At 39.1% G+C, this 16,954-nt stretch overlaps 1 protein-coding gene across 2 annotated transcripts in view; it reads right to left on the bottom strand.

Moving 5' to 3' along the window:
• CARMIL1 (capping protein regulator and myosin 1 linker 1) overlaps window positions 1-16,954 on the bottom strand; it is a 198,818-nt gene that overhangs the window by 89,858 nt on the left and 92,006 nt on the right. For both annotated transcript variants that reach the window (XM_054190029.1, XM_054190030.1), the window contains exons 9-12: window positions 12,631-12,706; window positions 9,936-10,024; window positions 5,124-5,218; window positions 199-285 (exon numbers count right to left, since the gene is read on the bottom strand). In XM_054190029.1, coding sequence (XP_054046004.1) covers window positions 199-285; window positions 5,124-5,218; window positions 9,936-10,024; window positions 12,631-12,706 — 347 coding nt within the window. The remainder of the gene's footprint in view (window positions 1-198; window positions 286-5,123; window positions 5,219-9,935; window positions 10,025-12,630; window positions 12,707-16,954) is intronic.

Genomic DNA, 16,954 nt, shown 5'->3' with positions numbered 1-16,954 from the left:
TCAAAGTGCTGAAAGGGACACAGAACCCAGCCCACAGTTCAGCAACCCAGGACTCCAAAAAAGCAGCTGCGCTGTTGAGAATACACATGTAAATCAATTACAGAATTAATTACTCTATAATCTGATATCAACAGGTATTATTAGGATGGAAGCCTGAAACTTTTAGAACAGAAAAACAGGCATGCTTATAAAACATACCTTTAGGTGACAAGGAGGTTTTAGATAAATTCAAATGTTTCAGTCCCTTTGGAAGTTTGGCGAACTGGATGCTCAAAGATGACACACCTGTTGGGGGAGCGAAGAGAAAATGGACATTTTCAGGTTAACTGTGTGATCTCAGGTTTTCCCGGCAATCACACCAGGGGCAAATGCTCTTACAGGAGGAACTGCACTCGCTGTGGGGGTGGGCCCAAAATTACCCTGTCTTTTTATGGCCATAAATCTTTGAAATGCCTGACGTAGTCAAGATCCCTCCTTTGCTGACCAATGAACAGACAGGGAATGTTGCTGTTAACGATCAGTAAGCCACCTTAATTAGTGTAAAAACTACATGATGCACACATACTTTTGAGAAGGAGTCAAAGGGAAGATATTACACATGTCAAACAGTCAGCACTTGGGAAATCTGGAAGCTTTATGGTTCAACAAAAAAAAAACCCACAAAAAAATCAATCACAAAATAAAACCCAACAACGGTACTTCACATGAAAACTTCAGACTACTTTTATTTTCTTTTAAAAGGAAGGACACCCATGTTAGCTAACATTGCCCTTTTTTTCTGAGGTAAACCCTAAGAGTCTGAAACCGGCACCAAGTCGTAATGGCCACTTAACTCCCTTACAGCAGCCTACAGGTTACGAGCCAGGACACGGGCTTGGAAGTGTTACAACCACTTGCAATCCCAAACAGTAAAAACCTATTAAGATGCTGACATGGATTGGACTACATCAGCACAAATCCAACAAAAGAAAGAAAAAAAAAAAAAAAGCACTTTTCATTAAAGTCCCTTCTCGATGTATCCAAGTTCCACACTCCGTAAATTTAATCCCCCCATTTAAGCAAAAGATTGAAATTTGATTAAGAGGGCACATCCTAAATAACAATGGAACCAATCCATGAAATATTTATTAGAGGAATAAATCAACACAGAAACTCCAGGCTTAACCTGAGGTGTGAAATATAGTCCTCTACAGCAACTCACTTGGTGAGAAAAGGGCAGAGAAGGGGGTAAAGCCTTTTACTTGTTTCAAAACACAGTAAATGAAAAAGCTGATACGCTTCTCCACATATGCAGATGTGAAACAGTCCGCTAGTATGCAATACACATATGTTTACTCTGCTTTTATGATGTTTTACCTAGCATTGATCATGAAAGAGCAGCTACCTTGCAGATACTGTTGTAGGGGTTTTTTTAATGCTCTCTGTAAAAGCACGTTGTGTATGTTGGTGATAGGTGCAATGTCCATGCAGCTCAAAACAACATACTGTATTCCATTTATATTGTCAAAATATTAGACCGATGATGCCTTGGCACGGTTTATTATAAAACACAATAGTAACTGGATGTCTTCAACAACTTTCAGCAAGAACGAATCAAGTCATATTAATAGGATTTTCTTTCATAGCTCTAATATTAAAAAAAAAAAATACATCTTTTAGCTCCTCTGAAGCAGGAGGCTTGACCTGTCTTAAACTGGTCTCAGAATTTATATTCTTGTTAAACTGGTTTAGTCCCAATATATACTTTCAAAATTGAGGTAGAGTTATGCTGGCAAAAGAAGAGAAAAAGAAGTACAATCAGAATCATTAAAGATCCCACAAATGAAATTTTTGTTGTGACGCATTTTGAGTAAGACGTGCGGCAAATAATTTTACCTCCCCATCTTTGCATTTAGCTAACGATCTATAGACCACTTATCGCTCTAGCCAAGCTGAGCAATTTTAACATCTTACCAGCGCTGGCTGTTAAGGATCCACCCAGTTATAAGCCACAGGAACCAAGTGCAGAAAAGAAAAAGGGATTTTGGTCACTCAGGCCCTTGAACGCTCTTGAAGCCACCCATTTTTGCTAACCTCGTAACAGAGATGACAGCTCTAATGGCAGAAGTAAACTTAACTGCATCCAAGCACACGGTTTTGAATTTAAGTATTTCTAGTCTTCAGTATTTTGTTTTGCATTATTTTTAAAAAAAAAAAAGATGAGATTAAATGCTGATCCTGGTGGAGCCAAAAGCAAAACTCCCATCACTTTAGCATGGCTAGATTTTAAAGGCAAGATTGATAATAAACTTTCCAGGTGTTAGTCTCACAAATATTGACAGTACCATAAAGTGAGGTCAATCACAAATTAAGAGACTGGTCTCAGCATAAATCACTTCATATAAACACTGCGTTGTATTTGAACTGAAGCCAGGTCCTACGTCTTAATTAAACTAAACACAGTTCCCGTGTTATTGAAATAGAGACAACTTGCATTAATGTAATAATATAACGTCTTTACTTATTGGTACTCAATAATATATAATAGCTTAAGGTGGTTTTTTGTTCAAAAAAGGCACAACAATATATTCTTCCCCATAATTCACACAACTCTATGTTATTTCCCTTATAATAGCAAAATAATCAACGTTGAATTTACAATTCCTGCAGAGGTGATTTTTCAAGAGATATTTTCCGAAATTCATACGTTTACATTAATCTCCGTTATGCCAGCTTTTATTTATGAAATTCATGCTGCCCCTTCAGTTTAATAAAGGCAAATCTACCAAGGGCCAATGGCATCCTGGGCTGCATCAAGAAGAGTGTGGCCAGCAGGTCGAGGGAGGTCATCCTCCCCCTCTACTCTGCCTTGGTGAGGCTGCACCTGGAGTACTGTGTCCAGTTCTGGGCTCCCCGGTTCAAGAAGGGCAGGGGACTGCTGGAGAGGGTGCAGCAAAGGGCTACCAAGATGATTAGGGGACTGGAACACTCTCCTATGAAGAAAGGCTGAGGGATTTGGGTCTCTTCAGTCTGGAAAAAAGACGGCTGAGGGGGGACCTTATCAACACTTATAAATACTTACAGGGTGGGTGTCAGGAGGATGGGGCCAGGATCTTTTCAGTGGTGCCCAGGGACAGAACAAGAAGTAATGGGCACAAACGTGAGCATAGGAAGTTCCACCTAAACATGAGGAGGAACTTCTGTACCCTGAGGGTGACAGAGCACTGGAACAGGCTGCCCAGAGAGGTGGTGGAGTCTCTGTCTCTGGAGACATTCCAAACCCGCCTGGACGCCTTCCTGTGCAACCTGCTCTAGGTGACCCTGCTCTGGCAGGGGGGTTGGACTAGATGATCTCCAGAGGTCCCTTCCAACCCTACGATTCTATGATTCTACCTTGCACACCGTGATTATCAGATTATAGGACATGTAAACCTTAAACTGAAAAGCTGCAATATTTGCACATTGCAATTACAGTTAATTTAAGTACTCATATAACTTACATAATTCTCTAATGAAAAGGTCACATTTTAATTGCACATGTGACAGGAGAGACTGAGATAATGAAAAAACCCTACTAATTTCTCCAACTTGTACTTTCTGCATTTCATTTGTATCTTGTACGTGGATACTGCAGAATGGTTTGAATCTATAGGTTTATTGCAAAGGAAGTTCGTTGCAAAAAAACACTGATATGTTGAAAAAAAAAGAATCCCCTGCACTGTAGAATATCTACCAAATGCTTCAGTCATTTGTTTTGCTTTCAAGATGAAAATGAGTTCCTTTTAAAAAAACCCTTTCATATAACACAATCTACATACACTTCTTCAAAAGCAGAATCAACAATCTAACAGCCTTTTTCCAACTTACGACAAATTTTTGTACAACGCAGTTCGGCCTACGGCACATTGTAATAATAACGTTCTTCAGCAAAACATTGGCTTTCACGTGACACAGATTCTTAAGGAGGGAAAGCAGTAATCAGCGGAAGAGTCAAAGCAATTCATGTGAACAATTTTAAATAAAAAACTACTCTGAATGGGTCAAACGCAAAAATATTTTCATACTTGTTTCTAGTCAAAAGCAAAAGAGATACAAAAGAGGAAAGGAAAAAAACTCTTCCCATCTTTTTTTCCTCACTGAACCAGCAAGAACGGAGAGACATGCAAAATTCTGTGTTAACAACATTCTGAGTCAGTCAGGTTGCAATCAAAATAAACAGTTTTTCCATTTTGAATCATGGCAGCAAACAGACTGGAAAATTTCCCCAAAACAAACCAAACAAAATAAGAAAAGGCTCACTGTATAAAATTCTTATTTTTCTTCTGGCCCTACAGGAGCACAAGATAGTCTGATCCCAGAACACTGTGTGCCTGGAATGCATTAAGTGAAGCAAATGGAAATCTCACATGGGCAGCGCTGAAGGGTCAACTCCAGACTGAAAGAATGTAACCTTATTTTAAAAATAAATGCCTCTCGGGTGAAAAGAGAGTAGACAAGGGAGGGGAATGACTTGACTCGATATGTACTGAAATCATGCCTAGCAGTGCTTAGTCTGAGAAAAGCTGAGCTGTTCAGCTTTATTTTCCATCTTGTGGAGTCAACAGCACTTTGCTCCGTAAGGATGCCAGTTATGCCAGCATTATTGAACACTGCCAAGTACTGGCAATGCTATGGACTAGAACAAAGCTGAAAAAACGAATAGTTTCAATACTAGAAATTTGTATGGAATTATGTTCTGAAATAAAAAAGCAAAGCCACCAGGAAAACACAATCCAAGCAACAAAGCTGCCTCATGCTTCATCTTTCAACTGATTACATTGCCTTTAAAAATGCACACCACTTCATTTACGCTCTAGTCCTAAACAGTCACTGTGTTCTGTCTTCCTTTAAAAGAGACCTCTAAAAAAACGTAATGAAATCTAATGAAATCCATGGTTGGTTGAAGACATTTAAATATTTCTCAACAAGCTAATGGATACCTATAAATCAAAAAGAATAGTGATTCTCAGTCATTTGTGAAAAGCAGATATTTACAATAGCATTATACACAGAACAATAACCTATTATTCAGGCAAAGCTGAACAGAGCAGCAGTAATCCTCCTACTACATTTGTAGAAAGAGAAGAATATCAATGTTACAGTACCTCTGTCTTCAAGTGGATTGCTAGCAAGGTTGATCGTATGGAGTCCTGAGTTGGGATTATGGGCTAGGGCACTGGCTAGTTTCTGTGCAAAATCTCTGCAAGAAAAGAAGAGAGAGGAAGAAAGACTCCTGTTATCTCTTGTATCAACAGCACATTCAGAGGCTTAAAAATGTCAAGGGATTACTAGATGGAAGTGACCCATCCTACTGCAGAGCAGTAACTGATTCTTCACAGTTTTAAACAATGCTTATCTGGCTAATCTGCTATCTTTCAAAGCAGGGTATTTTATAATTTATTTATTCGGTGTCTTAAGAGACTGAAGGGAACTCAATCAAAGCTCAAACTATTTTTGATAAAGAACTGGATATAAAATAGGATTTACACAAAATAACTTAAAACATCTTCCATCTCCTGCATGCTACGCATGGGTGGGATATAGACATCAACTTGTCTAACACTACCTCCTTCACTCACAAGCCAACCCCCTCACCTGCAGCAGCTCTCTACCAACAGTCACCCACACAGAAGGGCTTTGCAGCATATCCAGAAGGTCAACAAACCAGGAATATTCCTGACCTTGTAAAACAGCAGGAATAACGCTCTCAAAGAACAGCAGCACACTGATGAACTGGTCCTTGCTTGCTTCTTTTTATAGTGAGAAGCATCAAAGTACATAACTGGCTGACCACAGTTCTAGCAACGCATCCCAAGAGAGACAGTGGTATATCAGTTCTATAATGCTCACAACAGCCAGGCCAGGTAGCAGAGATAGTTTTGAACTCACTTTAACCAACTATGGTAGGTAGCTGTAGTAGCATGACCTACCTCTGTTCAAATCCACCTGAGAGGCAAGGGAACACTGCCCTATCTCAGGGCATTTTGCTGCAGCTGGACTACTACCACCCACAGCCCTAAGTTCAAAGCTAGCTTGGGTTTTCCTACATGACCACACTCTTGAGTCAGGTGGAGGCATGTTCCTTGAATTAAGTCACAAGGCTGTTGGCCAGTAGCAGCTCTAACACAAATCCTCTGTCCTTGTACCTACTGGGAAGCTGTCATGTATTAGGGGACTAGCCCTACTGTGTGCTTTTGTTACAGTAAGATTATAATTTCAATGTTCTTACTTCATCTAAGTTAGATACTGATGTAGAAATCAAAAACATCCCTTGAGCTTCCTTCACAGAGCTCCTTTATCTCTGCCTTGAAGTACAGTATCTTACCTCCTGTATGCCAGCGGTGGAGAGCCATCAGCTACATTGATAAAGAGTGCTAATTAACACTGCCCATTTTCCTCGGGACAGATACTGCCTACCATAAAAATGATCAGCCTGTGTGCTGAGAATAGCAGTGGAGGTAGTATCCTTTTCCAGGCTCTGGAAAAGAGTGGAGACTGGACAGCAATAGTCTCAATAGCTTTTTGTTATCTGTTGTTGCAAGGTGTACTTGAGTACAGATGTGTTCCAGGGAAGTTTAGTTTCCCTTTGAAACCCCATTTCCTTAGATGGACCCCTGGGGGTAGGACAGGTTCCAGTGCTGCAAATGCATGACGACGGGCTGCCTTTAGGAAAAGTGTATTCTCTTCTTAAGATACAAGCAGCGTGTGAATACAAACACTGAACAAAAAGACATTTTGGGCTTGAATCTGTGCCACCTGACAGGCCTCAGGGTATCCTGCTTTGCTACCAGCTGCTGCTGCAGAAGACTACATATCTCCTGTAGGTCCTCAGTTACCTTTGCCAACACTCTGTGGATACCCTCCAGCATTTCAAATGGCACTAGATGCCTGTGGCTTAGGCAACTGAATCAAGCTCCTCATGTGCAGCCAAGAATGACGTTTTGAGTTCAAAAACAAAACAAAACAAAAAAAAAAAAAAACAAAAACAAAAACAACCCACCTGTCTTCATGGGGAGTTTCCTCCTTTTCCTTCATCCCTAGAGGATTCCTGTCATTACAGTGTTCTGCCTCCACCTCCAGGCTTGTTTACAAACCCTGCTCCAGCTTTTCCCACCAATATAAGCAGGATTACTAGAACTTTTTGGACAACTGGGATGTGCGTGAACTATTTAGCAAAGGCACTACCACCAGAAAGCACCGGATTACCTTTGTAGGGCACATGGAGCTCCAAGGCTCATTTTGGAAAAAAACCTAACACAACTTCCCCACTCCCTGTGCAGCCTCTACCATAAACGGAGGCACCTGGGTGACATCCCTCCCCCTCCTTTTTCCGCTCTTTGTTTCAAGTCCTAAAATTTATTCCTTTTTTTGGCTTCACACTTCAACTACAGAGCATGCAATGTAAGCCTGACACTTTCTATAAAGCATCAAATTCACTCTGTATGCATTGTGCAGACACACTTGCCTGAACTGAGGATATTCCGGCTTGGAGGTAAAGCCCAAAAAAGACCCACTGTAACTACTCATACGGCAGAGTAAGAATATTTCACCAAGGGTAAGAATAGCACAGATCTGAAAATCTCTGCCAAACAAAACAATTCCTCAAGATCTGTCAAGACAACATCCCTGTAAGACAAAAGAGGATGTGCGTGGGAGGAACTAACATGGTTAGGTCTAAGGACATTCAGAGCACGGACAGATGAGATGCAACATCAAAGGCCCTCTGGGAGCCAGCAGAAGCAAACTCTGTTATCCCCCCTCTGTCATAGCCAGCCGTTCCCTTTGGAGCAGGGCTGCAGAAGCCCACGTAGATGGCAGAAGGGACATTCTGCCCACCAGCTTTCAGAGAATGCATAAGCACAACAAATAGATCATTTTCACCACCTCCTGAAATCAGGCCTTTGCAGACTGAAGAACACATCCTACAGTTTCATGGAAATTAATATTCTGGTTATCAGATATTCCCCCATTCCTCTAAAACACCTCAGGGATGTAACTCTCTTTTCAAGCTCCTTTATTCAGGTCATCCTGAACTTTTCTCCTTTCCTCGAAATCTGGGTATCACCGACCTCAGTTAACACACTTATCAAAGCATTAGTGTTTGCTGTATGCATTAAAGACATCCAGCATAACTTAGACTGCACCCTTTAGGTCTGTTAGAGAAATGGCAGTGGGGATAAAATTTTCAAGAGCATCTAAACTGGCACAAATCTTACAGACATGGAGTTTCACTTGACAACCTGTTTTCCCCAATGGCAAGTCCACACTTCCCTAGTCCTGGGTCCTTACAACTACTACTTCACAATAGTTTGCTGTCTCATCAGCTGGGACAATGACAAGTGTTTACGGGGCCGTGGCCCAAACCAAATCACAGAAATGGATAGCTGGAGGTAGAAAAGAATGAAATAGTATTAAACTGACTCTGCTGCAGGAAGAAATATGCTCTTGCAGCTGCTAAGGTATTTCTGAAAGCACTGCTCTTGGTAGCGCTTTCTTAACCCTGGTCCAGCAGTCTGTCACAGCTCATTAAAAATGACTGGTCTGTAAACTATGTCAAGGAAGACACCCAGCAACAACAGGATTTCCTCCTAGGAAGCAGATATGATAAACGGCAAAAGTGACGAATGCGTCCTTGACAAGAACAGACAGACAGTGCTGATCAGAGCAGATACGCACCAAGGCAAAATGCCAAACACTCTGCATGTAGATGGAGACATGAAAACCAAAGTCACAGGCTGATTATCTGTCAAGTCCTGTTAAAACTGAAACCAGTTAATCCAATTATGATAAGTTAAGGCAGGCCATGTACAAAGGGAGTCAACGTATCTTTTAATATTAATAATTATCACTGGATTTCATGGCACATACTGCAAGAAAAATGAGATTACAATCAGGTGCTTATGTTTGAATGACAGCTATTAAAGGCAGCGCGCTAGTGATCAGAAAGTTTGGGTGTCATTCCAAACTCCACCTCAAGTTTCCCGTGTCATTTAGGCAATTCTCTTTTAAAGGTATTTCAATGCAAAACCTTTTTTAAAATAAGGGGAAAACAATCCAAACAATGAAAGAGAAGATAATGTAAAGCACACCAAATATTTCCCCTGTGCTTGTTTCCCGTCTTTATTTGCAATTCACTATAGTGTTCTGCTTCTCTCACCTTTCCACTGCTTTTTTTATTAACATAAAAATTCATCAGCACTAGAGTTTATCTTTTCTACATGGTCTTGGATACTATTCTAACACTAACACAAGGTACAAATACTTCCAACTGAGCTAGTTTGTAATTTGAACTTTGCTTCTATTTCCTGTGATAGGAAAAAAGCAAATACCTATATATACAAGGATTAAACTGTATGGCTTACCTCTACGTACCTTTCTTTTAAGGCTATGACAAGGCATTAAACTTAATTATCTACTTTCTTGCTTCTTTAAAAAAGTTGCTAATGTAGATGTCCTGTTATATTTGAGCAGACTGCAATTCACAGTAAGATAAGACAGCTCTCTTGGGAATGAAACAATCTGTTGTGCGAGATGGAATAGTACGCTTTTTCAACAAAACCTCAAACACTGTTTTTTAAATGATAAAAAGGTGTTCATACTTCTATTGGCAACCGTATTTGGAGAGGAACAGTGTAAGTTGATTTGGGGTTTGTGTTCTTATCCAATCTATTTTGTTCCACTTAACCCAACTCTCCGGGCAGATTCTTAAAAAAAAAAAAAAAATCAGTTTAAAGGGATTTCTTGGACATAAGGAACCCCTGGAAAACCTGATAAAAAGCTTGTGACTACAGGCTCCTCAGACAAAGCAGACATTGAGCATAAGTTTTTGTAATGCTTATTCTGGTTAACACGCATGACACATCCGTTTTGCTGGGAGTAAGCAGTAAGTAATGCAACATTTCAAAGGAATTACTTACGTTCTAAGCCCGGCATTCTCTAATACCAGCTCTTCCAATCGATTGGACCTACTCACCACTCGCAGTATCTGCTCACAGACATCAGTGGACTGCCACAGAAAAGACAGAACAGTGTTAAGGAACACAAACATGGAACAGACGGTTACTGAGTTATAAGCTGTACATAGTAATGGGATCCAGGCTGTGATGAGCTTTTTGTCATACATAAATGGTAAGTAAGAATACCAGAAACATCCCAGAGAGAGAGTCAGATGGCAATAGAGGACTTCTGGAAAAGACTCAGGGAAGCAAAAGGCAGACTAAAAGCAACTCATTTACAAAGCTGGCCACCTAATCATAGGGGGCAGAGTTTTTATAATGATAGTGAAAAACCCAAACCCTGTGATTCAAAAAAATGCTCACTTAATTTTTAAAGAAATCTTGTTCATATGCATGATAATCCTTCAGAACAAAGTGTCAACTAGTGCAAAGAAGAATAGAGCCTGACCAGGAATAATAACTAAACACAGAGAAAGATGTCGTAAGGCAGACAAAAAAAAACACCAAAAAAACTCAAGAGCAAAAGCACTCTAGCTACAGGTCCTCCAAAGGCTGCTAAGGACTACGGCTTAAGGTTCAGTGTATTTCAGTATGACTTCTCCCAGTTTACAGAGAAGTAAATCCCATCTCATGATCTTACTGTTGTTGGATTCTAGAATTTGCATGGACATTTGCAAGTACCATGAACAAAACATGATAACAAAAGAGTTTGTTTGCTGTGCTCATTCAAATAGAGAGATAAAACCTTAATGATTCAAAAGCCATACAGTGAACTCTGTACGTCATCACCTTTTATTATAATCTTTTATTTTGCTTCTGGATTTGCCTTTTTTTTTTTCCCCCCACATCACTGTCACCAACTTTCATGTGAAGTCCAAAGCTGAATTTCAGTTATCATCATGAAGTGCTGAAACTATTGTGTTATCCACCTTTAAAAACAATGTGACATTCATACCTGGGACATCTGTGTCTCTAATGACAACCTGACGTTTTCTAGGATTTTTTAAATTTTAAACTAATTGAATCTCCTAAAAAGAAAAAAAACCTGATCTACCACACATATAAAATCTTATTAATTCCTCACACAGTAAAGGTGACAATTTTTTTGAAAGACTGTCAACTCAGCCATCTTCGCAATTCTGTGCTTGCCTTCCATATTTCAGCAATTCAGAATATTACCACAATGCTTCTACAGCAGTGTGATTGCAAAGTGGAAAATTTCATGCATATACTATAAAAACACTATGGATACCACCTATCAAACACAATGTCAGAGCGGGACTCATGAAGCACAAAGCATTCAATGGCCCCCGGATATGTCTGACCTCATACCGACCCTCAGCAGTGTTCCTACGGCACAGATTTACTGCCCAACAAATTATGTTTTCCTGGTGCTTTTGACTGAAAACTAAATGTATGTAAGATAATTTTTTTTATTTTGTTTGTGTGTTTGTTTGGGTTTTTTTAAAGGAATTGATGCATTTTGAAGGTTGACAAAGTTTGTTTTCCACAGAAAAGTTGCTAAGAATTTCAAAAAACTTTCACATAAATGTATCTCAGACGGATAACGCAGCCAGTTCTTGTTCTAAGCAAACTACACCGGCCAGTCTTCTAACTAAGTAAACTATCTCATTTCATTGAAGCAGAAACTGATTAATTGCATTGTACCTTTTAACAATTGTGATTTTAACAGCAAACTACAACAGGATTAAAAATGCGTCCACTTTCATTCTGTGCATAATTCTGAGTAAGATTCTCAGCAAGAAAGAAAAGTTTTTTGCCTACTCTTCTGCCAAGAATCACATAAGCTAGTTTCTACTGAATTTTCATGGAAAGTGATAGCTTAGGAATGTGATAAGAGCATTTTCAGATCAATAAAATTGCATCAATTTAAACAAGATGAGACTCAACCTTCATTTTTAAGAACAAAAGCTTATGGATGTAAATTAAAGCAATTTCTCAAACCACTAGCTCCACCTGTGACTATAAACTTTCAAGTTTAGAAGAAATAGTGTATTTTGATATCTTTCAAAAGTCACCTAGTGACTGATTTTCTCGGCCCTTTCTTCAGTAGTCCAACACACTTAGATTTGCCCCCTTCTTGCTTTTCAGAAAGAAAACTGATGTGGAAGAGTATCGATGTCACACATCACTACATACTTATTACTACACAGGGTTAGCTTCAAACAATTCGGAGAAAAATTCATCAAGTTGCAATGAAAATTAAGAGGAAAAACCTGCTTTGTATGTTAGAAAAAACCAGAATCTTCATATTTTCTTTACATCTCCCCAAAGCAACGAGATTTCTGTCTGCTTTAGAGTTAATTTCCTATTTAGTCACCCAATATTGTTTGAGGGAGCTAGCAAAGCCTAATAAAGTAGTTTTATGGGCTACTGCTATTGCTCAACAAGTTTTCAATCCTTATTCACTTGAAATTTTGACAAGACCTGACTCTCAGCAGTGTTTCTACGGCATGTATTAACTATCCAACAGTTTATATTTTCCTGATATGATTAAGGAGAAAAAAAAAACCAACTTCAACAGATTGCAATTTGTACTTGCCTAAAAAAGTTCACTTTGAAAAATGTAATAGCATCCTCTAAAACACAGCACAGCCTGGTAGAAGCAGGTATACTGTTACAATTTATTACTTACTAATTTCAGATCCTTGGAGGACAGCTTTGTAAACCACTGATTATACTCCAGAGCAGCAACTATAGGTATTAAGTCTCTAGAAAAAGAAAAACACTTTTACACACATTTCATATAACTGTCGGCTTTGGTCTTTTGAAACAATCTCTTAAGCGTTTTTCCGTATTTAATTCCCCATGCTTTTGCAATGCTAATTGCCTACCATCCCCATTACAGAAAGCTCTACATTCTAAAAAAGAAGCATCACCAGCAGCTGCGTGTCTTTCTCATATTTTAATACAAATTTTTGACTAGCCAACTGACATCCATTCTCGCATGAATTTTTAAACCCGGAATTTGTCTGGGATGCCATTCCTACTTTTAGCATTACTTTTTCCTCAGCCTGTGACATATTTAAGCTTCTTAATCACCTCTAATTATAATTGAGCATGACACTAAAAAGCTTTTTTGGCAGTCTGATGATTTAATATAAATCCATGACTGAATGCTTCTAGAGAACACCTCCTTGTCTCATCTCTATAGTTAAATTCCCCCAAGAAGCAGGAGACCTGCAAAAGGATAATGCAACTGACAGCACAAACCCTCCTTAATTGTAAAAGGGATTTCACAAATGAAATTCTAAATTATTCCCATTTTCTTCATTCCAAGCCTCTTAATGTGATCTGCTCTCCCTCTGTTGAGTTTCTCCAATAACAGACATTGATAAATGTCATGTCCGTACACTACCCCCCAGCAGAATCATCCATCAAGCACTAGCATACAATTTAGCAGCGCAGCACTTGGATCATTTTGACACAGCATATTAAATACATATATACATCTACGCTTGGACTTTACTTAGAAACCCCTCGTCTTTATAGAAGGGCTGTAACATACATGAAATTATCCAACCAGTGAAATAGTTTCATCCGAGCCTCTGTTTTTGCAGGGAGAAATTTTAAAATATTGGGTTTTATAAGCTAGTCCCACCCCTCCCAGCTTTTCATTCAGGACATACGCAGGTAGGCACAGCTCTGCACTAAACAAGCAGCACCTTTCTCACATCTTCTTTTCCTTCTTCCTCTCTTTTACTTTTCCTCCACAAACACTTAGACGGTTCAGGGTGTTTGTTAAACATGTAGGAAAGCCAGGACAAAAGGCAGCATCATATGGACCAGCCTTCAGCAGGCTAAATCGGGAACTGCAGTTGCTAGATTTGGAAGTGGAAGCCCATCACTAAGGTAACAGTAAGAAGGTGCAGCATTTCGCAGCAAAAGACTGTAGCCCACCAACTGTGAAGCTCATGCAAATAGACCGTTTTCACACTTCTGCAGAGGAACTAGCGTGTGGTGCCCTTCAAGGACTAAGCCTGCTTTCCATCTTGTTCACAGCACACATCAAGCCTCATGGTGAATTCATTTCCACTGGCACAGTAGAGTCTTATCAGCTTCATGAAGCGTATAGATTTATTTCTGTCCACCACGTTGTTTTTGTTCTTACACACACACACTTTATCTCCATGTAAAGCAGTAACTGACTAGTGAAATGTTAGGGCGGGAAAAAAAACAACCCAGAGGTATTTTCCTCTCAAGCTGGCCAGGCAGGAACCTTGCTATGGAGTAAGGAACGTCCACATAGAGGTTTGTTCCTCCTTTGCCCTCCCCTGGAGCGATCGGTAAGAAGGTAATGAATTAGCAGCTTTGAAGTCCCTCTTGCCAGTGCCTTTGCCTTGGAAGTGAAATGAACGTTAAGAGGTCTAATTTTGGCTTATCCACCCAGTCGTAACCGGCTCTTGCTTTGAGCTTGCCTAACCTCATTGCACTTGTTACTGAGTTTTCCTCTTCAAAATTATATACTGCTTTATTCACTTTGTTCTATGAAATTCTAGATGTGGTACTAACAGCGATCCGAATTCTTTTGCAATATGCTATGAAAGAACACTAACGACCGTTTCCAAAAGCAGGGCCTTCTCATAACTTTCCCTCATTGAGTTATATTGAATTGCTTATATTTATTAGTTTGTTTACTAATCCAGAATAATTAAAATTTACAAAATGTAAATCTGTGCCGCCTTAAAATGTAAACAGATTCTGTTCTTCTGGAATGCAGAAAATCTCTCCAAGCTTCAACAACATTCAAGCTTCATTAATGCCATCACATTTTTTCCAAGATCTCTGTTCCTGACTGTATTTAAGATAGCAAGAAATCTAACCAGGGCAAAGGAAAAAATTATCTATCCAATCATGCTTTCCTGACCATTTTTTGAATGTCCAAATATGCTAAAACATATGCTACCCAGATGAAAATTATGCTACTGGTTTAAATAAGCCCTGTTCACTTTCAGTCTTTTTTTTTTGTTGTTAAACAATTATATGGTTCACAGCACAACATAACTCCAGAAAAAACCTCAGAAGTCCCATAGTTCCCATGCTATGCACTCTAAGCATCAGACACTCCGGGAACTTGAATTTATCTATAATTCATGCCATCTTATGTTGACCTCTACCAGAAATGCTTTACTAGGAAAAAACCACAAATTGTTTATTTTTGCAATGCATAGCCCCTGCATCTAGAGAACTAGTGTACCCATCCTACCTCGCTTCACAGCTACTCCACAACATGAAGCATATAGCTTTAGCAATCCCAAAAATTAGGTGGACAAGATATACAACAGTCTGTCAAAATCCAAAGCATGATGGCATATTGTTAATTTATAGTACTGTCACTGTGCTAAATGTATCACAAAACACTCACATACATTCTTGAATTGACTGGGATCTCAGATCCTAATTTGTATTTTGAATCAATATCATAAGGTTTTGACTTCCTAAAAAAATTTAGTTTTCTTGAAATTTCAATCCAAAACGTTTTTCTCAGTTCAGTCCTCAACATGTAGAAACTCTCATCACAAGATGGATTCCACGGCATGTAAATGGCTCCAAAACTATTTTGAATCTTTGGACTTACACAGTCATGAGAAATTTCATGAAGACTTTTATTATTAACAACACAAATATGTTTCCTCATTGATATCAATTTTGTAAGGTATACTTCAATTAAAAGCTCCTGTGAAGCAACAAACCCGTTATTCCATTTTCCAAAAGCCAACTCATTTGAACCAGCTGAGATATTCTAAATACCTAAAACACTTCTTCTACCTACTCTTTTCTAAAAAGTAATATTTTTCACCTGTACAATAAATTGTTCAAACATTTGATTTCTATTGAAGCTGGGTATCCGTGACTTTCTCAAGAATGCCCCGTGGTTTTCTCTGCACTTCCACCTTGCAGCATGTTTAAAGCATCCTTATGTTCTTGTCCCACATTCGCTTGTGCTGAATAGTATTCCTTTCCTTATCTTCTCTCAGCAAGGCTAAACCAACCAAACGGTCTTTGGCTACATCCGTCATGCACCAGTTGCAGCCCTGTAGTCTTGTTGGATTCACTTCTGAATTAGCCAACACAGGTACAACTTGGTAACTCTGCCATGGGATTCAGTGCAGACTGTGAAAACCCACCACAGAAGCTGGGTAAGTATTTGAGTGGAGTTTTTTGCAAGTTTGCGTACTAGATAGCTTAAAGCTGCAAATAATGCTGGCAAAATACTCTTATTTACCTACCTCCAAGCTCAGCCTTCCTGTTACAATATTTTAACATCATACCTCTGACGGATTCTTAATTCTTCCACTAGGCTTTCCCAAAGAAACAAATGCTTTCTCTATTTTATTTACAGTGTCTTAAATTTGTCATTTTCCTTGTATAATGATGGATTTTAGCTAAGACTTCCTCCCATTCCCTCCTACTTAAGTATCTTCAGATTCAACTTTCTTAGAATCCAATTTTCTCAGCCAGCTAAATTCAGTAAACCAAATACAACACTTAGCTAAGTTTCAGCATCTCATAGCTAAATTACCCACAATTAGTTCCTTTCTGGAAGTACACATTTTTGATAGCATCTATTGTAAGTGGAGAAACTACTGGCTGGGATTCATTTGAACAACTTAAACCTTCTACTGACTTGCTGACAAAAATAATTTCCTTTACTGTGTACACCATGAGAAAAACATTCTGCATAAGACTGCATAATTTCCTTTTTCGCTTTGCCCACCAGATGTAGTTGCATGTTTTCTCTGCTGAATTTGAGCTCTTATATCCGCCATCACAGGAAAAGTATCTATCTGCTAACTTTTTGGAGTGCTTCCAATAGCAAAATATATCATCTCAGGCTCCTCAATGCAATGTGCTCTCCATGGGGCTTTTGTGCAAAAACAGCAGCTTTGTGCTGAAAACTAAAAACGCTACAGATGGTCATTTCAGAGGTCTACACATTCAAGTAACAGCTATAGGAC

The sequence above is a fragment of the Rissa tridactyla genome, chromosome 2, assembly GCF_028500815.1.
Source record: "Rissa tridactyla isolate bRisTri1 chromosome 2, bRisTri1.patW.cur.20221130, whole genome shotgun sequence".
In the NCBI taxonomy this organism is placed as follows: Eukaryota; Metazoa; Chordata; class Aves; order Charadriiformes; family Laridae; genus Rissa; species Rissa tridactyla.
Note: the sequence above shows the minus strand (reverse complement) of the source record. Positions and strands in the feature narration are given on the sequence as shown.